Source organism: Protopterus annectens, chromosome 5.part1 (genome assembly GCF_019279795.1).
Source record: "Protopterus annectens isolate FY-2018-M chromosome 5.part1, PAN1.0, whole genome shotgun sequence".
Classification (NCBI taxonomy): Eukaryota; Metazoa; Chordata; order Ceratodontiformes; family Protopteridae; genus Protopterus; species Protopterus annectens.
The window spans coordinates 439060254-439087311 of record NC_056736.1 but is presented as its reverse complement, the minus strand read 5'-3'; the positions used below and the strand labels follow the sequence as shown (position 1 = coordinate 439087311).

The following is a 27058-nucleotide window of genomic DNA, read 5'->3' as shown; positions in this document are numbered from 1 at the left end:
GCCAAAGGTTATATATTAGCCTTGCACTATCTTTGGTATATGGCTTTTGAATAGCACTGCTATTGAGGTATGCTTAAAAGATATCTTCATTATTGATTTTGATGGAGAAATATTTAAATTACTAAAAATTCAGATGCCAAATATTACTATTTTAGATACTCACAATGCCACATTCTGTTAGGAAGTTCAGTGACACTTTTGTAGGAAAAGAAAAAAATCTTCAGCTGAAAAGTCCAGAATCTAAAAATCTCACACTTCTGTCAGGTCATACTGCATCATATGATATGATTTCTATCTATATCAGCAAAGCCAATCTACCCCCCCCCCAACGTCTGCACTCCAGTATGTCCACTATACCCAGCTGTTGTCGTGAATATGTGCATGTGATGTTTGTTAAAACAAAGTAAGAGGTGAGAGACTGGTCTCTTGAAAAGGAATTACTATGAAAGTTCTTAGTGGCAATGTCCTCATTGTTTTTGCATGCTCAAGGGAATTATACAGTTTAGCTGCCCAACCAAAACATATTGAAAATACAACAATATATGCAATTAACTCTGATATCAGCTGTCATTCAGGTCAAGAATAATACTTAGGTTGCAGCCAGGACATAAGTGCAGGAAAGACATTAAACTGTACCGCACCATTCAAATATAAAATTAAATTTGTGACAATGTAGCTAAACATTGCAGCTCTGTAATAGCTGATTGCAGCATGTTCTTTGCAACTGTTTATGCCATTTCAGCTGAATGGAAGTGCAGATGTATGTACCCTTTTTACGTTATAGGATAAAATCAGGACCCTGTGATCTATTATGATTTAAAACCTGTTAACCTCATTGACTGCAGTTGCAGAAGCCATTATTAAGCTCTTAGCAGCTGATAATGAGATGCTAGCTACTTAATAACTCCTACCATTGTGTACACAAAGCTGCTTTTCAGAATTACTGTTCCAACCCACACAAAATGCTGACAGATTCTGCTTTTCTTGTGTGCACAATCAAATCTATCCAATGTGTGTGAGAGACCCACTGGATGCACACAACTGTGCATGCATGCATGCAGTTTTTTGAAGAACAGTGCTTATTAACTGCCTTTATATGCAATATATTTGGGTTACATAGTACTTCTAGTGGGATCATGATTACAAGCATCAGATTTCAAATATGAGGAGATTTGCTTGTCCTTTCAGTGACAGGTTTAAATTGTATTCTGTTAGCTATGTGCAAAAACTGCAGTGGTATTTTCTACAGTTACTGTTGTGGTTGCTTCAGCAAGAGGCCCTTCTTCTCCCGGGCTATTCAAAATGTGCTCTTAGTGAAATAAGGCTAATAAATAGCAAATTTACATGACTTGTAGTTAAATTATTAATAAATGCAGTATGTGTTGATGTCAGAACTGAGAGATAATACTATTCCACTGTTAAGTATTATTCTATAGTATATAAGCTATACTAAGTTTTCTGACTAATTACTTACGAAGGCAAAATTGTGTACCAAAATGCAGGAGCACCTACAGAGAATTATCCCATTATATTTTCCCGTAGCATATTGAGTGAACCCTTGTAACCACAACTGTCTCAAAGTATGTTAATATAATATTTTAGTATACATGTTTATGTACTACATATAACACTGTGAATACACTCTGAAATTGGGAGAAATGCAAGTGTAAGCACCTTTCTGAAATAAGAAAGGTGATTAACAAAGTGCTTTTCACCAATGTTATGCTCTAGCTTCATGTAGTGCATTAACAGCAGCCACCACTTAGAATCAGAAATTAAAGCAGCTTTAAAAGCTGTAATACAATTCACACTGTCAGATGTTTTTTACTGCAAACACATCGATTGTATTGCAGATTTTAAAGGTGTTACAGAAACAGAGCTACATTTTGCTGTTGTCTGCCAATATGTGAAGCAGTTTTAAGTGTTCTACACCTTTCAAATCTTAGTACTCCCATACTTTCTCTTTCTCTCTACATCTCTGTCTCTCTGTAACTAGCAGTAAATCTCCATGTACTCATAAGAATTGTGGTTGGGTCATTATGATCCTAACCAAGTACGTAATTTTTGTCAAAATGAATGCCAAGATTCACTTCTTGAGCTTCACTTCATTTTGTTTCAAGGCAAGTTTCTTTATGTCCTTTTCTTAAACATAAAACTTTTTGAGAAACACACAAAAGAACCAAATAACAAAAAGCCAATAAATGACTGGAGTAGAAAAAATCAGAAGTCACTAATAAATGATTTTAACGTGTTTTGTTCACTTTTAATCCACCATGAACTTCATCAGAATAACCATTACAAACTCTGTTCAGATTTAAATACCTTTTGAAATGAAAGCCACGTGACATTATCATCCAATACTAAAATTCGGACTTTATAATCCTTAAAGAAGTGTTATTTTGTCAAAAAACAAATAAAATGTTTATAACCATACTTAATAAAAAACATTTTATAAAAATAATTTCTAAAAAATCATTTTAGGAAAATATGTGTACATAATTAGAATACATTATATTTATAATCTCTGTGCTTGTAAAAAGCACTTGATGTTAATAACATCGTTTAGCCCAGGAGGCTTGTCAGCATTGAGCAAAATCTGCCAAAGAGCTTCTCTACACTCTAATTTAACCCTGAAGTTCCCAGAGAACTGTGCATCACTAACTTTTTCTAATACTGAAAAACTGAACTTTTTAAAGTTTGTGCAAGATACAGAATGTCTTGCTAGTGCATTAGACATGTCTTTCTTTTTAATAGCTAAATTGTGTTCATAAATTCATCTATTTAGAGTTCTAATAGTTTTACCTATGTAAAAATGTTCACATGTATCACACAAACCAATGTAAACAACATTCTGAGTTTTACAAGTGTAATGCCCTCTACTACAAATAGTTTTGTTAAAATGCTTCAAATGAATGCTGTTACATCCAGCTATATACCTACACTGCTTACAACAGTTACATGAAAATGTGCCATAATTAGACCCTTCAAACCTAATCTCCTTACAACTTTCTAACTTACGTTTAATGTTAGTAGTTTTTTTGTAAGTGAATAATGGAGTCTTACCTATAATGGAACTCAAGTCATTATTTCCAAGTACAAATTTCCAATTATTGAGCATAACCTTCTTAATATAACCCATTTCATTAGAAATAGGAATAGGAAATGCTAATTTATATTCACTAGCAATTCTACACTCATTATCTCCAGTTGTACTATAAACTATTGTAGCTTGATTTAAAATAGGACGTGCTCTATCCATTCTTAAAGCACACACTTCCCTCTGAATCTTTTTTAACCATGTGCTATTATACCCTCTTTCTATAAAGAACCTGTTCAATTTTTCAACTTCTTTGAAAAACATATCATCCCTACTTGTCAATCTACTTAACCTAATAAGTTGTCCTTTAACTACTCCACGTTTCATAAACTCAGGATGTAAACTATCGTGGTGTACATATTGATTGACAAAAGTGGACTTCCTAAAAATGTCACTTTCAAAACTAGCTTTGTCACCATTTAGACTTAAATGTACGTCCAAAAAATTAATGTCTAGTCCAAAATGGCCAAAAGTAAACTTCAGAAAATCCGTAGTATCATTTAAATAATCTACAAACTTTTGAAAGGAAACAAAATCTCCCTTCCACAAAAAAAAACAAATCATCTATATATCTCTTATAAAACAAAATGCTCTTTGTAGAGGGATGTGAATGTAAAAATTTAATTTCCCACATGGCCATAACAATATTAGCAAAGCTAGGTGCAACTCTAGACCCCATGGCTACACCTGAAATTTGTTGAAAAAAAGTGTTTTCGAAAGTGAAGAAATTATTTTCTAGAACTATGTCCATTAAAGAACATATGGTGTTGACAATATTGTTGTTCATGTCTGTTTGTGTACTTAAATATTCCCTTAGATATTCAACTCCTGTAATCTGGTCAATACAAGTGTATAATGATGTAACGTCTAAGGATGTAAAATTGAAAACTGCATCCTTTAGATCAAATTGGCCCAAAAGTTCCAGTAAGTGCCAAGAATCTCTCAAATATGACTTTGTTTTCTGAACTATAGGGTTCAAACACTTGTCTAACCAAACAGAAATGGCTTCTGTTTTAGAAAAGCTAGCTGACACTATTGGTGTAAAGGGTATCTTCTCACTTTGCTTATGCAATTTTGGAATACCAAAAATTGTAGCCAATTTAGGATATTCTACATTTAGAAAATTGTAAACAATATTATCAATGTTACCTTGGGTGAATAAATCAAAAAGGAGAACATCCACCATTTGAAAACTTTTGGTGATGAAATCTTTGCTAACAGTTCTATAACAACTGTGGTCATTCAACAAAATACTAATTGCTGCACTGTAATCAATAGATTTCATAATGACTATTGTGCCTCCTTTATCAGCTTTCATTATGCGCCATTCCTTATTTTTGGCAACATAATCCAAAGCTTGAAGTTCACTCACAGATAAATTAGGTACATTGGAATACTTATACTTATTCAATTTCCTAAAATCTTGTTCACACAGCTTTCCAAAAACCATCAAAGTTGAATTTAACATGGGATTAAATGTACTTTTTCTTTTACAACCATCCTCATTAAATTCCACTTTAGTCACACCATCAAAAATGTACTTTAAATTCAATTTTCAAAGATATAATTTTAAATCAACAATAAGTCTGGAAATGTTCACATTATTAGAAGGAACAAAGGAAAAACCTTTTTGAAGCACCGAAGTGACCTCAAGGGGCAATGATTCATTAGTTAAATTAAGAACTGTAATACCATACTCTAATTCTTCTTGCGATTCTTGCCCCTTCCTTTGTTCCTCGTCTGGACTTTCCCAGACCATCTCGGTGTTTTCGTGTTCCCTGCTTTGTCCGTTAAAAAAGGACCAGATTTATTCCCAGAGGAAACTACTTGTGCAAAAGTTGTACTAGACTTAGTATTGTCTGCAGACACAGTTACATTCTGATTATTGTTATTAACTTTGGAAGACCTTGTGTTAACTTGCAAGTCATTCTCATTACTAACAATAGTGTCACCAATTTCACCTGTATCTACTTCAGCAACAGTCACTGGCCCTTTAAAATTTCCTTTTTTTCTTTTTCAAAGGATAAGCCGCATTGTTGCGGTATGCTAATAAATCTCTTTTTAGCTTCCTTTGCTTCCTTTCAACTAAGGAAGCATGATGTCTATCCAATTTGGCATTTATACCAAAATAGAGAGTTGCCAAGTTGTTAAAGGCATCAGAAGCCCTAATATTCGTATCCAAATGTTCAGCTTGTTCCTTCAATGCTGTTAATTCGCCTTTATAATGTTCTATCAATAATTTCATAAAGGCTATGCCAGGGTTATCAAAAATCTCAACCAACTGTTTGTACAGGTAATCATCCTCGACTGCACAGTTGGGAAATTTAAAAGTCCTAAGTCCCAAAGGCACACATTTAACTCGCACAGTCTCCTCTAAATAAAAGATTTCATTTTGTAAGAAAACACACTTCATGCACAGTTTCTCAAGGTTAAAAATGTCTTTTTTACAAACTGAAACTGTGTCCGTAACTGACGGACTAGCTTTTTCACTTACTGTGTTCAAATTGACCAAGTCAGAGGAACAGTGAAAGGGATTAACCATGTTTTTGAAGGTTTGCTCAAAAACCTTGTCTTGACACTCCGAATAGTTCAACTGTTTACTCGTCGACGAACCTTCTCCAGTGTGAACCAAACTTGCTATAACACTACAAGCTTGGCTAGGATCACCTCCAACGTGAGTGCGTTGAACAAGGCTGTCCCCTCCCTTGCTTCCTGGGCTGCTGGAAGAAACTGTAGAATTAAATTTAGACGTCCCACCTCCCATCTGCCAGGCCAGAGCTTCTCTAACTGCATCTTTGACAATAGAGCTAATAAGCTCTTGGAAATTACTTCCCGACTCGGGAACGGGATGAACAGATAAATTCAACAAAGTCTCCTGACTAGAATCTTCTCCTGCCATAACTGGCCAAAAAAACGTAAAACGTTTTGAGAAACACACAACAGAACCAAATAACAAAAAGCCAATAAATGACTGGAGTAGAAAAAAATCAGAAGTCACTAATAAATGATTTTAACGCATTTCGTTCACTTTTAATCCACCATGAACTTCATCAGAATAACCATTACAAACTCTGTTCAGATTTAAATACCTTTTCAAATGAAAGCGATGTGACATTATCATCCAATATCAAAGCAAAGTTCCCCTGCACGTAGGGAGTTTACATTTCCTGCTGGGGGACTTATGGTGTGCTGTGTTGGCATGTTCGTCCTTATTCGTATGGCTGACTTGTTTTTTTACTAATCTGGGCATCCCTTTGTCAAGTTTGGATTATTCCTTTTTCCTTTTGCAACATTTCGAAAGCCAGTAATGTGTAGCGACTGGTCATTGGAGTTCTTCCTGGTGAGTCATTGACCATAACTACGCGAAATTGGAAACTATGTGTGTGTTGATGTGGGCACTTACTAACATTTAATTTTCGTGAGGATATATCACTCAACGGATCTAAGCGACTGGTCATTGGAGTTCTTTTTGGTGAGTCGTTGACTATAACTATGTGAAATTGGAAACTATGTGTGTGTTGATGTGGGCACTTATTAACATCTATTTTTCATGAGGATATATCACTCAACGGATCTAACCACCTTTTTTTGTGTGGTGCAGTGTTTTCTTTGGGCGTCGCATTTGTTTGACTGTTTTGGGAACTTTTACCATCATTTGGTGATACTAACTGACGTATGTAATTTAAGTTCCATCGTGATTGTGACAAATGATACTATACTAATTTTTGGGGGACATTTTGATCTTTTTTGTTTGGCAACTTACTTTGACTACCTGGTCGCTGAAAGTATTACCACTTACATGAACGGACAGTGGGATTTATCAGGTCATTGGACATCAGACCTTGAACTGGGAATGTGATTACTGTGCTTGAACTCTATTAATATGTTTTTTCTGTAACCTCACTATATTCTTCATGAATATTATATGTCCATAATTTATGAGTAGGGATACAACTTCCTTTTTTTACTTCTGGATATTATTGGACATTACTTTAGTCTTCTATTTCAGTCTATTTGTACATTTGTGGGGAATTATGATCGCTTCTGGTCAGGTGTTTTTGAATTACATTCATGGTTAACATCAGTTGGCGACTATCGTTGTTTGCTTAGGATAGCACAAAATTGTCAGAACTTTATGTGATGTATACATAATTACACTCATATAATTGTCCTATGTGTACCATAAGAATGTTTCAACATTAGCTGGACAGTATTTTTGTCAACGGAACTAATTAGGGGATAAATGAGAGTACTTGTATCATATTTGAAGTATGCTTTATATGTACATACTCGTATGACCTTTTTAGGATTATGTGTACATGTTTTTTGATTTATAAATGCTGTATATTAGTTTGAACTAATCTCTAAATATTGTATATGTTGAAATAACAACAATATCTAAGCTTATGTGAATTTTTATTCATGTCTGGATATTAGTATGTTTTGAACTAGTATACTAGCTATATATTATTTATATATTTTTGCCAAACGTTTTTTTTTCTGGCTATTTGTCACATATCCTAATATTATTTAAGTAGTCCATACATAAATATCTTAGTCATATTGTCTATTGGGAATTCATGACCATATCTGTTCCAAGTACTATAAATGCACTTTTTTGGATGATACAACATATATAATATGTCCTTATTACTTGGGCTGTTTATATCATTCAGGGTCTGATTACTAATTTTTCTCGGTTTTGTCTCTCGGACCTTTAAAACTATATATTATTGCCCTGATTACACTAGCATAAAAATCTTTTCACATTTAAGGTGCTCAACATTTGACCTGTTAAAGTGGTTTGATACTGTGCATTGGATTGTCACAGTATTCATTCACTCCAATTTGATTTTTTATACCATTATTGTCCTGTATTGGACGTGGCTATTGTTTGTACAATATTGCACAAACTGAAATATTGCCATTATTGTCCGATTGTTATTTGTCTTTTTCTTTAATACAGGGCATGGTTGCTTTCATATCTATATATTATTGATTTTACACCAATAATGGATTTAAATAAAATATTTCTGGATTTATCATCTGATAGGGATGACCTTGCACCCTTTGGTATTGGTCATGTTTCTGAAGGTTCAGCAAATACTAGTTCCATGAAGCCAGAATAACGATGTGAAAAACTATTTAATGATTTAAACAAAAACATGAAAACATTAAGATCTTTTGTTTGGCACCTTAAATTACTCAAAGCTTATTTGGTTAAAGGCATTAGTCCTAGGGGTTTGAGAGTCAAAATTCAACCTCTAGTAGCTGACCCTGATGATATTTTAACTACGGAATGGTTATCCATTCAACAAGAATGCTCAATGAAGTTTGTTGAATCTCTGTCAAAGTATTACACTAGGATTATTGATAAAGAAACTTCTAAGGTGTTACAATTAATAGATGATTGTAATCAGTATCAGAATGATACATTTTTTCCTGCATCATTATCTAAACTTAGTTCAGATTTGTTAAATTTTGATACTCATCTCAAGGAAAGAAAACTTAAAAAATTTTCTCGTGATCAGTCCGATTACGAGAGGGGGCAACCCTTTAAATATACTAGACATGTTAGATTTCAAGAGATGCACAACAGAAATACATCCAGTTCCAAAAGGAAACGTCCACTTTCCATTTTAAAAGGACGTGGTAACCATACTGACACCACTGATTATGATACATCATCAGGTACTGACACAGAAACACAGCACACCATGGAGTCCCCCACTCCTAAACGTAAAAATTACACATCCCCTTTAGGCAACATCGAGGGAGGAGAGGAGGCAGGAAACACAAGAAGGGTTACAAGTCTACAGAATCTTATGGAAGTATTAATGAACAAGTAAATTATGTTGTTACCAACAATGTCTGTAACATCTCTAGCACTGTAATAACACCTGAACAAACATCTTTATTGAATAAAGGCTTATCTTTTATACCTGGCTTTTTTGTGCCTGAAGACACTTTTGCACAGGATTTATTTACATTTTGTAGACTCATTAACCTTAAATTGTTTTTTCAGGATAAGGGGGAAGAACAACAGCAACAAATGGATATCTTTAAATATCATGCCTCCTCATTTATACCTCCTATGCATCCTTCTGTAAATCTTTTTCTACGCAGTGTACTCAGTGATTTACATTTTGAGTCTAATACTTGTCTATCTATGCCGAATAACATGACTGACAATGAGTTGTCTTGTTTAAATGAACTAGCACAAAATAAAGACCTTGTTATTCTTCATGCAGACAAAGGTGGAGCGGTGGTGGTGATGAATTGGAGTGATTATGATATCGAGGCTCACAAGCAATTGGGTGATGTTCGATATTATACCAAAATGCCACTTGACCCCACCTCTGTGTTTAAACATCAAATTGATAATTTTTTGCATTCTGCGGTTGACAATGGGATTATAACAACCAAAACTTTAAGTCATTTAACTATCACTGATCCTGCTAGACAATATATTTATTTTTTGCCAAAGATACATAAGAATCCCTTACATCCACCAGGTAGACCCATTGTATCGGGTATAGGATCACTTACTGAGCCCCTTTCTGAATTTTTGACCAGGTACTTAAAACCATTACTTTCATGGGTTAGATCCAGGATACAGGATACCACCCAATTTTAAGCATTGTTAATGACATGCAGTTAGAGGAGAATTGGTGGTTATGTACACTAGATGTAAGCTTACTATACACCAACATCCCTCATTGGGCTGGTCTTGATGCCATTGAATATTGGCTTTACAAGTCAAATATTTATCAACCTGGTTTCAACACTTTTTTGATTAATCTCACCGAGCATGTACTTACGAAAAATGTCTTTTTTTATGATAAGGAATGTTATTTACAGATCAAAGGTACAGCGATGGGGGCATCTTTTGCCCCCATATATGCTGATTTATTTTAGGCATACATTGAGGAGATTATGATATATGATGATACTCATAATCTGTTTTTGCCTGAGATTGATATCTGGCGGAGGTATTTGGATGATTGCTGGATGGTGTGGAGATCAGACATTGAGTATCTTTGTGAATTTATGGAATATTTAAATGATAATAAATGGGAAATACAATTTACTATTACTTATGACCAGAACTCCATAACGTTTTTGGATGTTTTGGTCACAAGAAATCAGGATAATACCTTGAATACTGAAGTATATAGGAAGTTTCCCCAATATAACACCTTACTCCATGCCTCCAGTTATCATCCAAAACATATAGCCAGAAACATTCCTAAATCACAGTTTATTAGAATTAGACGTAATTGCTCGGATGATGTCAGTTTTAAACATCATTCTCAGGATCTATACCATAGATTCATGAATAGGGGTTACAGTTCAGGGTATGTTACCATGGCCCAAAACCATGCTTCGGGTCTACATAGACATGATCTACTGACATATAAGAAGAAATCTTTGTCAAAAAATATATTACGTTTCACTACTACATTTGGTAGAAACACCAACAGATTTATGAATATAATCAAGGACAATTGGAACATATTGAAGGCGGATGGTAATATTAATACGATAATTCCCACTGTATGTTCTTTTTCTTTTCGTAAAGGAAAAAACTTAGCAGCATATTTTAATCATTACAAACATCATTCTGATTCTGTACTACCTCAGTTATATCAGACCACTATTATGGGTGACAAACTTATTGGCTGTTTCCCTTGTGGTCATTGCATTAACTGTAAACATATTCTGAAATCTAAAGAATTCAGTAGCAGAAACAGTAGCACAGTATTTGACATTCGATTTTTTGCCAACTGTAACACTGACTGGGCTATTTATATGGCTTGTTGTAGTTGCCACTCTTTTTATATAGGTCAGACCTCTCGGCCTTTTAGGTTACGCATGTCAGAGCACTTGAGTGATATTAAATGTAAAAGGACTTCCAATGCTTTATATAAACACACACTTAAACATCAAACAGCTCAGTTTCATTTTATTATTATTGACAAACTCATTGGTGATCGAACCCATAAATCTGGTTGGCATCACAAACTTGATGCAAAAGAAAAGAAATGGATTACCAAACTTGGTGCCCTATTCAATCCAGGGCTTAATGAATATTTATGAGTCAAATTTTTGTGATGTATAAATACTACTTAGTGTAACATGAATATTCATGAGTTTAATGACTAGGATGTGTTTTGTCAGCCAATCAAATGTTTTGTTTTACCATATAAGACTTTTTTCACTTGGTAAGCTTTTTTCTGTTATACACTGAAGAAGGCCAAGTTAAATCCAGGCCGAAACCGGTCTGTTAAATTAAGCTTTTCATGAAGTCTTAAGTAGTTTTAATAAACTACATTTTTTTCATGGCTCACTTGTTGCTGGCTTAGTTTTTTCTTTATTATCATCCAATACTAAAATTCGGACTTTATAATCCTTAAAGAAGTGTTATTTTGTCAGAAAACAAATAAAATGTTTATAACCATACTTAATAAAAAACATTTTATAAAAATAATTTTAGGAAAATATGTGTACATAATTAGAATACATTATATTTATAATCTCTGTACTGAAAAACTGAACTTTTTAAAGTTTGTGCAAGATACAGAATGTCTTGCTAGTGCATTAGACATGTCTTTCTTTTTAATAGCTAAATTGTGTTCATAAATTCGTATCTTGCACAAACTTTAAAAAGTTCAGTTTTTCAGTATTAGAAAAAGTTAGTGATGCATAGTTCTCTGGGAACTTCAGGGTTAAATTAGAGTGTAGAGAAGCTCTTTGGCAGATTTTGCTCAATGCTGATGAGCCTCCTGGGCTAAACGATGTTATTAACATCAAGTGCTTTTTACAAGCACAGAGATTATAAATATAATGTATTCTAATTATGTACACATATTTTCCTAAAATGATTTTTTATAAAATGATTTTTTTATAAAATGATTTTTATAAAATTTTTTTTATTAAGTATGGTTATAAACATTTTATTTGTTTTCTGACAAAATAACACTTCTTTAAGGATTATAAAGTCCGAATTTTAATATTGGATGATAATGTCAGATGGCTTTCATTTGAAAAGGTATTTACATCTGAACAGAGTTTGTAATGGTTATTCTGATGAAGTTCATGGTGGATTAAAAGTGAATGAAATGAGTTAAAATCATTTATTAGTGACTTCTGATTTTTTCTACTCCAGTCATTTATTGGCTTTTTATTCTTTTCTTAAACATATAACAATTTGGTTATGATTGGTGACCCAATCATAGTGTTCTATGTAGTTGTGACAAAGGGAGATACTGCCAGCATGGCTAGCTGGAATTTTGTAAATAATTATACGTCATTTGTGAATATCAACTTGACTTGTGTGGGATGCTTGTGTTGCAAATGTATTGGAACTGTATGTCATGTGTATATCAAACTAGGTTTGTACAGACGTGTGCTGAAAAGATATTTTATAAAGTGCTTGTGCTTAAAATGTAACCACAGCATGCCCTACTGGAATAGAACAGAAATGTACATGAACTATTGTAACTTTATAAATGTATATATTTTAACAGTGGAAACTGAAATACAGGAGGTTAACTTCAGAAAAATAGCTGAAATCAAGTTACTTTATGGCAGCAAGAGACATCATGTCTATACTAGGGAGTTTTCTGTATTATATTTAAGTTGAAATAATTACTAGTTTTGAAATGTGAAGGAATGCAATTGTTTTATGACTTCCAGCATCTGCCAAAAATCGGAGGTCTATATATTTTCACAGATAGATGCTAAATACTACCAACTCCCAGCAGTGGGGGTTTCACCTGGGATAGAGTCAGATGGCAAGAAATGATGTCATTCTGCAAGCTATCCCAGCAGTAATATTTGAGATATTAATTTAAGAGTTCTCTTAGAGAGACACAGTATTCTGTATTCTGTTTTTGACCTAACAACAACTAGAAGATCCATTTGCACGTCTGCCTTGCTCTGAGTAAGTTTCTAGGTTATAGCAATTCTCTTAAATACAGTCAGGAATATAACAAAGCTTAGTTCAGATATTTTTCTTTATTTATTTGAGACTGTCCTGTAATGTTGCTTTAAGTATTTCCTGTGGTTTTGAACTCTGATGTCACTGTGAATATATATTTAGCATTGTCTTGTTCTTTTATTATTTATTATTAAATAGATTTAAACCTTTCATTGTAGCTGATCTTTGTAAAGATATTTAAGTTTTGAGAGTACTTAGATATTTATTTGGTGACACTGTGTTGGCGACTCCTAATAGCCTTGCTCTTGGTCAAACTACCATTTGTGTTAATTTTAATATTACACAGTAAGACTGGACACCCTTTTTAAGGGCCTTAGATGGCTGGTGGCAATGATAACTACATTATAGTCTGGGCAAAAGGAGGTATAGCTAGTAAACCTTTGCCAGGCTTTCCCAGGTTCTTTTGTGTGTATGCAAATCAAACCACAAAGAGTGTGTGTGTCAGCTACTTGGGCAGGGACACAAAGCACTGGTTGGACAGGGAGGGTGCTGGAGGTCTTGGTTGGTCACTCAGCTGAGATCTCAGCTCTATAGCTGTGCCACTGTGGAGTCTTACTGGAGATCTGGAGAAAGAGGGAGAAACCATCCCCAGACTGACTGTGGTAACTGTGTGCTCTTAAGGGAAATTGCACTTGATGCAGAGCACTGCATCTGGAAATATTGTATGTGTACTTGTAATTCTCCCATTGTACATCCCCCACTGGTGCCAGTGGTGAGGATTGAGACTCCTTGATTACTGGTCCAGTGGTGGGGCATTACAGTAGTGTTTCGATATTGTGTTGTCCTGCCTACATCATAAAAGTTGTTATACTTTGTTGCCTTGGTAAGTAGAGAATTGTTAATATAAAGGTAAACTACTTCTAAAAGTATGAACTTTCAGTTCACATCTTTAATTAAAAGCTGCTAAAACATATGTAAAATGTTGTTTTTAACAAAGATTAAAAACAAAACAAAAACTACATGGATTTGAAGAAGGCCAGAAGGTTGAAAGTGCTTATCCTGAATCTTTGGACTGACTTTTAGTCTTTTAGTATTTGCTTTATCAATTTATTTTTTTATTTTAATAAATATTTTTTTCATGGTGGTCGAACCAGTTGTTTGTTTTCTTTTTTATGACTATTTTACTGGCTTAAGACCTTTAGCAACTAAGAGGGATTGTAATTTTACTAATACCTAATTTTTAATACTACGGAAGCTATTTTCCATTTAGCAACTCTGGTCCTTTCACAATGTAGCCTCCAAACTTTCAAAAAGTTATATAAAAGTAGGAAAACCCATGTACTATAAAGAATGACAAGAGGTGTAACAACACATAGAAAATTATATATCCTGAAGTATGAATTAATAGTTTTGGCATCTTGAATTTGATATAATTATAATTTACTGGTAAATTCTGTACTTCTAGCTATTATTGCCTTTGTAATTTAGTTTTTATGACAGTATGCTTTTTTGAATTCCTTGAAGAAATGAAGATTTAGAGCATATTTAAGAACTCTGAATGAATTGTCAAGCATGTATGCAAAAAAGATTAAAATAACAGAAATTAGAAACAAGTCATAGGTTCATAGGTTAGAACTAGGCTAACTGCCCTTGCGAGCCATTTTAAGCCTAGCCAATTATCCCTTGATAGATTCAAACCCTGTACCTTGTGTTTGTAAGGCAAACACCTTAACCATTAGGCCACCCTCCCAACCCTACTGTACATTAACAAGTATGCTAGCAGGGACTAGTATTGTGAGCATATAGATAGTTCTGCAATACATAGTCATTGCATTCCTTTTTATCAGGTCTATATTGAATTTTAAAATTCCGAGTGTCATGTGGTCAACACCATATGATTAAATTTTTGAATGTTCGAATGTTGTAACGGAGATCTCTATACAGCATGGAATGGGAAGATTTCCCTTGTCTGCAATGTAGTGCGATCTCGGAGTTGGTATATTTAAAGAGCAGGGGGAGTGGGGGTCACAGCCCCAGTGTGGGGGGTGTAGGGGGGCATGCCTCCCTGCTTAAAACGTTCAGGTAGGTGTTTTGTGTAGTTTAGTTTTTTTATTAGATATTCAAACTTTTAAAAGTTCGATCATATGGTGTTGACCATATGACAGTCGAACTTTCAGAAGTTCGATTATCTAATATAGACCCTTTTTATCAGTTTTGAGTGGTTTGCACATTTGGGATAATCATTAAAAAATGTAAAACTGTTGTATACATTTCTAACATTCTTACAAGATCTTGTTGTCATGCTTGCTGCTTTTGTTCAGTATATGATCACTTTTTTCTCTCTGCCTTTTCCTCATAGTTAGCCGCAGTATGTCAGAGCTCAGTTCCCTACATGAACCTGAAGGAGATTTCAGACAGTCTTACCAACAAGTTCGGAAACATGCCCTTCCTCCCATCAGGGATGCTGATGAAAATACAGAGTATCGGCCACATATAAATGATACAGCTGCCAGGCGAGCAGGACGGATCAACCCTACAATGGGCAGGGAGGCTGAAAATTACAGAAGCACATGGAAGTAAGACAGCAGTGTTATAATCTGAAACTTTTATTGCATAAACAAATGGTAAGGTAAACTGCAATCTCATCATACCAAATACAAGCACAAAATCATATTCAGAAATGAAGAAGATGTGTGTGATATAGGTGTTGCATGTTTGCATTTGCAGTTACTTTGCTGCTTAAGAAAAGTAAGCCATACAACCAAACAAGTATCAGCTAGTGCAAACAGCAAAAGGGTGAATTTTTTTATTTCCTTATGCATTTGATTCTTTCAAAGGTCTCAAAGACAAGCCTATCATATTGCATGCTGTCTGAGCACTTTATGTGCGAATGTGGTTTTGCTGACTCAGTAAAAGGATAAAAACTGATAAAGTAAGCTATTTCAGAAGTCACTGTAAGGTAGGCATCTGACCACAAAAACATGGATTTTTCTGATGGAAGAGTTAAAGTCCACTGAGACTGTCTAATGCGTGCTGTTTGTACTGTTATACCTGCTAATAATTTGTTTTTTGGTCTACAGAGTGCCTCCAGATGGCCATAAGCTGTTCAGTGCTGCTCATATGCTTCTTCATGCCTCCAATACTATCCCTTGGGGTTTGGACTGCGTCAGCTGTTGGCAGGTTGAAATGTAGAAGGAGAAACTCAGAATACAGCCAGCAGATGGCAGTATCATATGTTTTCCTACAAAGCCATTTTAGGCCCCATCCACCCTATCATGGATAGGTGAACAATAAAATATAGCTTCTGAGATATGTCTGTCTTGGACTTTAGAGCAGCCATGTTACTGTGTCCATCCTGGAGAATGCATCTCAGTCTACTAGGTACTCCAAGCCCTGACTTTCATCAGTGCTTAGTGAGTTATCTGCCTATAACATCAAACTACCTTCCCCTAGGACAGACACACACATACTATCTGCCAATTCATTGGTCACTTGGCTTTCTAATTGATCCCTAGTTGTTTGAGCTGTAGTCAGGGCTTTAGCTATCTATGCTACCAGAGTGGATGTAAATTACTTTTATAATTATCTCAAGCAATCCAAAAATTCTCTGCTGTTCTATTTTGTGGTGCCTCAGTCTTCAAAGTAGCTCTATATAAAATATACCCTGGCAGTTCTAAACAGAGTTGTTGTCCTATAATCACGATCCTTCTTTCACCTGTCTGTTTCTTCCTCATATCGATAGCGTCTGTCTTATTATATACAAAGAAAGACGTGTACGTTTCCCTTATCCTTTCTGATTTTCAACTGATATAATAAATATATATATATATATATATATATATATGAATATATATTATTTTGAATACTTGCTGCCATGCTCCACCTAGTTGCTCCTTCCATCAACCTTGTATTGCTTTTCTGTACAAAAGAGTTGGAGAGTTTGGAGGGTGGCCTAATAGTCATGGTGTTTGCCTTACAAACACAAAGTGCAAGGTTTGAGTCTCACAAGGGATAATTGGCTAGGCTTAGGCTAGGCAGTTAGCTTAGTATGAACCTATGAACACTGTTAATCAGCCAAGTCTCAAAAACCATCAGTCATTTGGGTCTCCATTTCTTAAAACTTTGTCAAACTGCAAACAGTACTCCAGACGTGTCTTTTAAACAATAGCTTCCTCTTGCCTGCGATTTCTTGCTGTCTGTGCATTCAAGAGTTCTGTTAGGCATAAATACTGTTTTCTCACACTGCAGATTACAATTTAGATTGAAGTTATCACTTCACTTAACTCCATTTCCTTACCCAGAATATTCAGATGGTCACGTATATATCTCTCAGATTTACCATAAGATAAAGAATATGGTTCCACTGTCATAACTATAGAATATGGTTCCACTGTCATAACTTTCTGTGGTAATTCAACACTAGCCCTACCAGTCTATAACCCGTTAGGTGACATAGAGGTTTTAACTTCATTTTGTTGATGTTTTCTTTTCATTTTAGGAATCCAACTGACATGGGCACCCAAAGGAAAAAAAGTAATTAAACTTTGTTATACAGCACTTAGATCAGATCCGATGAATTCAAATCTAGGTCTCCTGGTGCAGAGTTTAGTAGCTTAGCTATACCATTTATTTGGGTAAGCCTCCATGCTTACATCCCATTCCTCAGATGCTAAAAGGAACAAAAGAATTATCTGTAAAACAAATGACATTACGTTTATTACTATGACCCATAATCTGCTGAAGGAGATGTGCAGATGTTGTAGGAAATGCAGATGTGTAACAAATGTAAATATTAAACAGAAAATGTAAACAAATGTAAATAATAACTTCCTATATGCCTTCTGTTTTAATATGATTCTGTATTTAATGTTTTAAATAGTGGAAACAACTAGAAATGCGCAACAGATGCTTTCATTGCAGGCATAGCTCCAAAGCTTCCATATGAAAGGAAGTAATTGCTCTAAGTGCAGATTAGTGGCAATTAGCCTAGCACTGCCTAAGCTATATGAGTGGCCTTTTCAGCACTGATGGATGTCTCAGAGTTTGGCTGCTTTTATGGAGAGGCATAGGAGTAACAGAACAATAAGTAACAAAATGAGTGCAATGGGAGCTCTGATTTTTACATATAATTTTACACCCACACCTAGAGACTGCTGGCTGGAATCTACTTAGACAACAAGCATGAACCAGGTATTAGTGAATCAAATTAAACTAATGGATGTTGGGAGATATGAGCGGGAGTGTATAAGTCCTCAGATGTTGTTTAGCAAACTAATGCAAATAAATTGTAGCAAGCACATAGTATTGACAACATCTGTTTGTAGATCAGTAAATTCTAATAAATAAACACAAACAACAGGTAGTATCTTAATATATTTGCAAAAAATGAAATATTTTGTAAAAAGAGAAAAAAGGATTTGCAACCTCTGAGAGCTTGAAAGAGAAACAATGGTTGAGAATTTCATGAAGAGATTTGAAGTGCGATGAAACTGTACATGTAGGTTCAAACTACGACAAGAAAATACATTCCCAAAGAAAATAAAGTGATTCTGGAGTTCTTAATGGGTGTTTCCCACACAAATCAATGTAAATTGTACAGGATGGTAATATCAATTAGAAATGTTTTTAGTATGAAGAGGAATGATTACATTATGGCGAATAAATTGCATGTATATAGATCACAGGTGAAGAAAAATATGGCCAAGTCCTGGGATCTTTGCCTTTGATATGATATAGGAAACTGCTGCAAAATGAGTCATAGCCAATATAGCAAGTAATTTACAGAGAAGTGATGTTTTGAAGATCATTTTTAGGGCTTAAGAAGGGGTAAGGGACATCTGATAGCACTTCTGATCCTATGATGGCAAGACGATGATATTATTGATTTAAAACCATTATCTACAACTAGAAGGAAACAGCCAAAAATAATTAAATGCATATAAAAGACCATCTCCACTGAAATGTATTAAAGAATCACCTATACTGTTTTTGCAAAGGGTCAAGCCTCCACTCCATTCCTCATATAGGGTGCTTCATTCCATATTCTTTCTAATTTAGATACCATGCCATTATGATAATGCAGCAGCAGAGAAAGGGCAAACATTAGTGTTACAAAACAATTTGCCCTTCTTGTCGTCAGCATTCCAATACAAAAACTTTATAGTTGAATATGTTCACAATTCTCACAAGTCAACAAAGCAGAAAGCTAACTCTTCTTTATCCCAGCCCCCTCCAAAGCAAGAAATAGTAACACAGACCACAGAGAACAAATGTAATATCTCTACAAATCACATTACAGACAGTGGAAGTCACTATGAGTGCTACTCACTTTGTATGGTCTGAGTAGAAAGCCTTGACAAGTTTACTGGATCCTGCCTGGTAGCAGACACTACCCTGCTTGACTCGTCTTTTGTTGAATAAATGCATACACCTGAGTAACTGTTCTTTCAGTTAGTGTTTTGCAACATTTTGTGTGGAATCTGATCTTCTGTACTTGTTCTCTAATTCATATCATGTTTTTGCAGGTTCCACAAAATATTAGTGAACAACATTTTCAGTGCACTTACATCGGACATGCCATTCATCAAACTGCTCATTCTGAGATTGCGGTACAGGATCGGAAAATTTGCCATTTTCCCACTGTAGTGTGATCTCAGGGTTGTTATATATAATTATCAGGGGGGGGGGGCTAAGCAGAATTTGATTAACGGTATTTCCAATGAAATGCCATTTGTTGAAGTATCACTTCGATGAAGTGATATAGACCTGTTTTTGCTCCTTTGAGTGGGTGGTATCTTTTATTTGTGTGGACATTCATTTAAGTTTATGTCTGCTGCTGATGTTCTTAATCTGGAAGAATGCTTAATGGGAACATATATGACAGTTTTTTTATTATTATCCAGTGATGTGACAATAGTAATTTAAGTTGTGCCCTAATCTTTAGTATCAGCTTTCCATCTTCTCTGCAATGTAAGGAACAAGCTGTCCACTTGCAGTATTTCTGTTCAGAGTTTAATTAGAGTTAGCTGTTGTATGCATTTACATGCTGACTATATTCGTCCAATCTGATTCAGTGTTATGCATTAATTAACCCACTTTTTTTGCAGTTATAGCGGTCTCAAAATGGAAATAACTAGTTAATAAGGAGAGCATGGTGCAGAGGGTACTTAGCTATAATAAAATATTACATTTTTAATCATTTAGGTTTTAAGGTAAGACATACAGATAGGAAATTAGATGACTGTGTTGCAAAAGACAATAAGTACTCTGACCAAAAATGTGAAAGATCTAAATGACTCTTGTACTTTATTGCAAAATAAAGTACCATAGATATGTTATTTGGGTAAAATGACTGATGAGTTATCCTGTGCAGATGTTTATAAGGATTTCCCTCCCTTGTCTCCTCAGGGGTAGAAGCACCTTCAGAGCTTTTGTGTGAGTCAGTTAAGGTAGATATTAGTCTTTTGGGCTACTCATCCTAAAGTCATGACAGTGAGGAGGGTCAGAACACTCGATTCAAAATTTCTTTTGACTGTGTTAGTCCAACTAGGCTAGTGTTCTCTTTTCAGGAGAGACCTGAGGTGATATTCCTATTGCATAAGAGAAATTATGGCTAGATCCTGGGAAATTCCCCCTACTCTTTTTTCGATAAGTGCCATGGGATACTGCATAGTGGTTAAGGTGTTCACCTTATAAGCACAAGGTGCATGGTTTGATTCTGACATGGAGGAATTGGCTGGGCTTGGAATGCCTCACAAGCGCAATTAGCCTAGTAATGGTTTATGAACTTATATGGTACTGAAAACTAGTAGCAGCTCTTTTTGGGGGTGGGAGCTTGCATAGTGGTTAAGGTGTTCACCTTATAAGCACAAGGTGCAGGGTTTGATTCTGACATGGAGAAATTGGCTGGGCTTGGAATGCTTCACAAGCGCAATTAGCCTGGTACTGGTTTATGAACCTATAGGGGCAGCAATGTGGCTCAGAGGCTGTAATCTCTCCCTTCTAGTTCCATGGTGGGAGTCAGTCCTTATCTCTGGTCATTAACTGCATGTGTTTTCATTTTATCCAGTGTCTACTTGGGATGTCTCTCCCTTCTCACAGAAATTACTGGCTACTTTTAGGTCCCAGGGCCATTAGCCTAGTACACACCTATGAACCTATATTCACCCCAGGATAACTCCAGTGGCTCTACTCGATAGAGGCACTGGGAGGTAAAGTCAGGTGGCACTATGCCAGGGTAATCCTATGGCTAGGCTTGTAAAGGCCCCAGGGTCATAAGCCTAGTACACACCTATGAATATCCACCTGAGCTATCACCAGCTCAGACAGATGGAAATATCTCATCCAAAGAACTGGACTCTTAGGTGTGCAGCACCCTTGCTAAAGCTGCATTACAGTGTAGGTAATGGAAAAGTAATCCAAGTACCTGGTGTGGGAATGGAAAAAAACAGCAGTTGTCTGGTCTTCCAGTACCAAAGGCAAGTGTGCTGCCCAATGAGCCACTGACACATAACAGACAATTTTCAAGATTGCAAGATGAAGCACACTCACTGCAAGGTATCAGGATGTGACATGGCAGTACTTTTCATTTACATGCCTGTTTCTATGGCTTTGTTATTCCATCTTCAGTCTGATTTAGTAATGCATATAGTCTAAGTAAACTAACGCCAGCTTGAAGTTTGTTTTTTTTTTAATTTCTGGATTAAAGTAGGGCATTATAGCTTTATGTGTACAAATTGTTCTTTTATTTGCCTAATACAATCTGAAGACTAAGGCATCTAAAACTGCAAAATCTTAACTAGTTTTCTTTATGAAACTGTCATGCTGCTGAAGTTTGTAATAACATATAAACTGTACCATGCAATCTCCTACCAGTTTATATTTTTCTTACATTATTTGGAGGTGTTATGTTTTTTTTTAATGGCTTTATTTTTAGAATTATGAAATATGCCTTTACCTGAGAAGATAAACTCATAAAATTCTAATGTAGATTTTTTTTGTTTTGTACTTTCTTATCCCACTCTGTAATATTTTGTAATGCTATTTTCCTGCCCCTGATTCGTCCCTCCATATATTATTATTTCCATCTAGTATTTGTTGATATTTCGGATCCATTACAGTATATGCTTTATTACTTTATGAAATATTTCAGGCACTAAATTTATTCCACCTCAAGTCTTTTACATTGCGCAAAGCCTACAATGGAGTATAATTCAAGTTGTTTGTACGATGACTTTAAAAGTTAATAAATGCTGTTTGTAAGTTCAGTTCTGCTGTGCTGTTGTCGGCTGTTGTCATGTCTGTTACTCTCTTTGGACCATTTTATTAGTTGTTGTAATGTCCATAGATATTTTGACTTGCTCAAATAGTTTTTTTTTTGGTTTAAGTGGCATTACAAGTAGACATACCCATGGACTTAATCCTTTGCATTTTTAATTATATCCATTTTTTGTAGTTCCTTTATTTTATTTTTTTTCAATCTTTTTGTGCTCAGAAGGAATATGATTTTCTTGTGATGCTGAGTTATTGCAGGGCTATAGATTTACCTGGTCATTCTTCCATTTGTGTATTCCTTTAAATAAATGGTACTATTCTGTAGGCAAGCTATCTAACATAACATTTTGGAGATAGCTTTCGCATTTAAGATTTGAATAAGTCCACCACTTTTACTATAGAGCAGCTGAGGAGACAAGAACGTCTGCCTTAGTGGATGTGGATTTCTGTTCAGACAACAGATTTATTTTTTCTGGCATCTGTTTGGCTGTATCAAAACTATTAATGGGTCTGTAGGACTGTAACTTTGTACCTGATGACTATGTTGGTTAAGACACTTGAATATTTAAGCATGCCTGCCTTATGTTTCTGATATGCATTTGTATTTATGCGCTATTATTATTCACACTAGTAAGGAAAGGTCTTTGGGGAAGAATCAGTGATTGCAAAGTTATACCCAGTTGCACAGTCCTAACACTAAATGTGTGATAGAGTCTTTCAATGTGGAACATTGAGGAACTTTGAGGAACATGAACTTTTTAAAACCCCAAATGAGGTACGTTCCTCATAATGAGGTACACTTGAGAGGTATGGTGCTCATCATTCCACAGGACATCAAAAGTAGATGGAAGGCATACTTCCAGCAGCTTCTGAATGAAGAAAACCCCACTGAAGCTATAACACTCCAGACACAGCCTACAGTTTAAAATGGGTTGGGACCATACCTCTCAAGCTCTTACTGCAAGAAATCTGGACAAAGCAGAACATAATGGGATGACAAAGAACTCAAAACGGGACACATTTTAAGTATTGCTTTTATAAACTTAGGGAATTGATAGAATAACTGGTTTCATGTTTGCATGTATTTTCTGAAGGATATAAAGTTTGAATGTCATTATTTAGTGACTTCAATCCTGACTGACTTGATAGAAAATTACAAACTTTATGAGGAATAGACCAAAAATATGAAGCAAAAATCTCGACATTCTGTGAAAATCTGGACAGTTGAGTGAAAATCTGGACAGTTGAGTTATAGGAGGTCTCCAGCCTAGAGGAAGTAAGAACAGCACTAAATAAATGAAGTCAAGGAAAGCAGCAGGCTCCATTGAGGTCACAGCAGATATGATCAAGATGTTGGGGTAAAAATGGCTCCTGAGGGTTATCAAAGCAGTACAGAGAGAAAGGCATATATCCCCTGACAAAGGCAACCTGCTACAGTTCTAGCCTGATACAATTGTTAATGTCATCATTTATCAGGTCACTTATAATAATACATCTATGGGTTTGCAAGTGATATCATATGGTTGATGGGCCTATAATTCCCAGTGTCAGTGGTGGGGCTACCATTACTTTATAACTACTATACTAATACTAGTATAACTAAGTCTCAGGGACAAAGTCTGAGACTAAGCTCAGGTTAAATAGTTTAAGGAGTTACTTGCCGGGGATGTTTAGTGTTGTTTATTAAATAACCAGGTATACTATCAGGTCCCATGAAGAAAGTATTTTTGGTCTTGAAAAGTACTTTCAGCATGTGTTTTTAGTGATGGCAGAGGGTTTGAGAATTTCAAAAATAAGGGGGCTTTGGATAGTCATATCTGTGGTAACATTCACACCAACTGTACTTGCTATTATGTTGGCAATATTTACTGGGTCAGAGTTGGTGGTGCATGTATGAATAAGTTAGAGCAATGTTGGATATTACTTTTTAGTTTCCTAACATAGCTAAAGAGGCATTTGTAATTGTCTTTGGCTTCAGATGCTAATGAAAGTGTGTGGGCTGCTTTTATTGCCCTAATAGTATTCTTCAAAATCTTAGTCAAATTTCTGATGCTATTTTTGATAAGAGGGGGTTGGATCTGCAGTATACTTTAGTGATTTTTTTTTCTTTTACTGTGGAGTCCATTTATGTTAGAGAACCATCGGGTTAGTGTTTTTTTTTTTTAATTTCCTATTATATTTAGTTCTAGTCATGACTGCCAATACTATATTTTATCTAAAGGGTCATAGAACATTGTTGTGGCAATGTGGTGATGTTGCTATAAGTGAATTTTGAAATATAATCATAGAATTTGATAAGATTAGTACATTTGAAATCCTTGTACTAATCTTATCAAATTCTATGATCCTTGTAACTGCGATGGTGCAGCGGTTAGCATTGTCATCTCACAGCAAGAGGTCCTCCCATTCGATTCTCGGCTGGAGTGTCTTCTGTGTGGAGTCTGCATGTCCTCCCCATGGTTGAGTGATGATAAAGACATGCAGGTAGGTGCGAGCGTGAATGGGTGTACCTTCTTTGAAGGTTGGGCATCGGGCTGGCAACTTGGCACCATAAAAATCCACTGCCAATCTTGAGCGGACCGGAGTTCCGGTGTGGCGACCCCTAACCAGGAAAAAGTCTTTTTAGTACATTTGAAATCCTTAAATTCTGAATTATTGGTTTCAGTGGGTTTAAAGATTTTGAAGATGAAAGTCACTAGTTTACAATCTGATTTAACTGGAGAAAGAGACACCAGGGGAATAGTACAAGATGATGCTTTATTCATATGGACCAGGTCAAGAATATTATATAATCTAGTTACTTTAACAATTTATTTCTTGGAGTTTTTTTATTAAATCTAAGAACTTTTGGGCATATACTATATTGGATGTATAGGTATGGCAGTTTATTGAGAGGCAGTTCAATCCTCCTATAATAATGGAGTTTTTGTTTATATGAAGTTCATCAAATGCATTTAGGAACCTTACATGATTATCAATGGATATAGAGGGAATTCCATAGAAGGTTATTAACTGATGGTTGTATTAGGATTATTTGGAGTTCAGTGGATTAAATTTGTGGTCTTTGGGAACCTATCTAGAGATAATATGATCCCTAACAAATATGAAAACACCACCACAAAAATTGCAATCAGGTCTGAAGGCATGGTAGGATGCTTTTTACAATTTGTTCTATTTTGATGTTGTTCTGCACATTCTTGTGAATTGGTTCAGCTTTTTGCCATTCACACAAAAGTTTCTATGCTTTTATCTGTCACAGGCCATCACCAGTTATCTGCCTTTTTCCTCCAAATAATCAACCCCTTTGCCCCTCCCAATTTCATGACCATTTCTGGGACAGAGACCCGGCTGGTGGGTGGTTTCTCATCCAGATAGGCTCGTGGGATTTTTTTTTTCCTGCATCCTCTCCATCTGAAAGCTTCAAATGAATGTCACTGAAGCAGGGTCTGCATTGAAGGCTTAGTACTTTATGTATGGTTCCACAGAAGTCCCATCTCTGGCTAAGGTCCAACCTTTTGATTGGTAGACTAATAGTATGCCACACCACTTGGATCCTCTGGGGCCTTCCTCTGTATCTCGGTGAACTTTACCTAGCAAAGTAAAGTATGGGATGTTCTGTTCAGGTGGGATATTCTGGTCAACTGTATCAGCCATATACTGTTATTATTTCCAACACTGAATAATTTTATAGTGACCTTTCAGTGAGATTGTTGTGGTCAGTGCTTTCTGATCTTGTTAATCAAATGATGTTAACATGGACCATCAAACCACAAGTTTTTCTTTGAGTGCAGGGCTGTTATTCCTCCTCATTTGTTTATTCTTATTACAAAATGCCAATTTGTGGTTAAGGATGGGTAGTTGTTCTGCTAGTTCATGCAGGGCATAACATTACTGTTCTAAGTTTACTGCAATATATACTTTATCAGTTTTTGATTGTGATTTTGTGTTCTGATCACTGACATGTTGCACATGCAAATTGTATTTGCTGTCATGCACTTTCCAGATGTTTTGATTTATTTCTGCTGTTCATGACACATAATCTGTGAAATGTGAAAGTTTTGTCATTTGCTATAGCTGATATGGATATGGCACATACAAAATTAGTAGAGCATAATGTGCAAATGGGTCAGCATGACAGATCAAACGTTGCTCTATGCAGACGGTATGGCATTACAGGCAGATTGGAATGCAAAACTGAAAGCACACAGGATGAGACTGAGTGCAGATAAGACCATTGTAATGGAAGCAAATATGGAAAAATCAGAAAACAATGAAAACTGAGACTGAAGGGAAAATAGTGGAACAGGTTAACAGCTTCAAGTATGTGGGAGGGGTGATTGAGGAAAAGGGAAGCCTGAATGAGAAGGCAAAACCTAGAATCAGAGGGGCTGCAGCAAACTGCCACAGAGTGCCAGGGTAGTGTGATGGAAGAATGCCAAAGAAGTTGAAAAGTAAGGTGTGCAAAACAGTGATGTGACCAGTACTACTGTATGGTACAGAAATCTGGACAGTGAAGCCAGAACAATAGAAGAATCTACAGATGATGGAGATAAACTGCCTGAGTTGGGTGGTAGGATGCACACTGTGGAGCAGATGAAGATATGAGGACATCAGAGCAGAACCCTAAGTAACTCCAATTGTATAGAGGGTAAAAGAGAACAGATTACAGTGGTTGAGGGACATGTGCAGAAAAGCAGAAGACAATTTGGTAAAGAAATGTTGGGACAGATTGGAAAAAGGCAAGA

General features: G+C 35.6%; 1 protein-coding gene across 3 annotated transcripts in view; it reads left to right on the top strand.

Annotated features, from left to right (window-relative positions):
* ILDR2 (immunoglobulin like domain containing receptor 2) overlaps positions 1-27058 on the top strand; it is a 2395614-nt gene that overhangs the window by 1944842 nt on the left and 423714 nt on the right. For all 3 annotated transcript variants that reach the window (XM_044073090.1, XM_044073088.1, XM_044073089.1), the window contains one exon: positions 15400-15616. In XM_044073090.1, coding sequence (XP_043929025.1) covers positions 15400-15616 — 217 coding nt within the window. The remainder of the gene's footprint in view (positions 1-15399; positions 15617-27058) is intronic.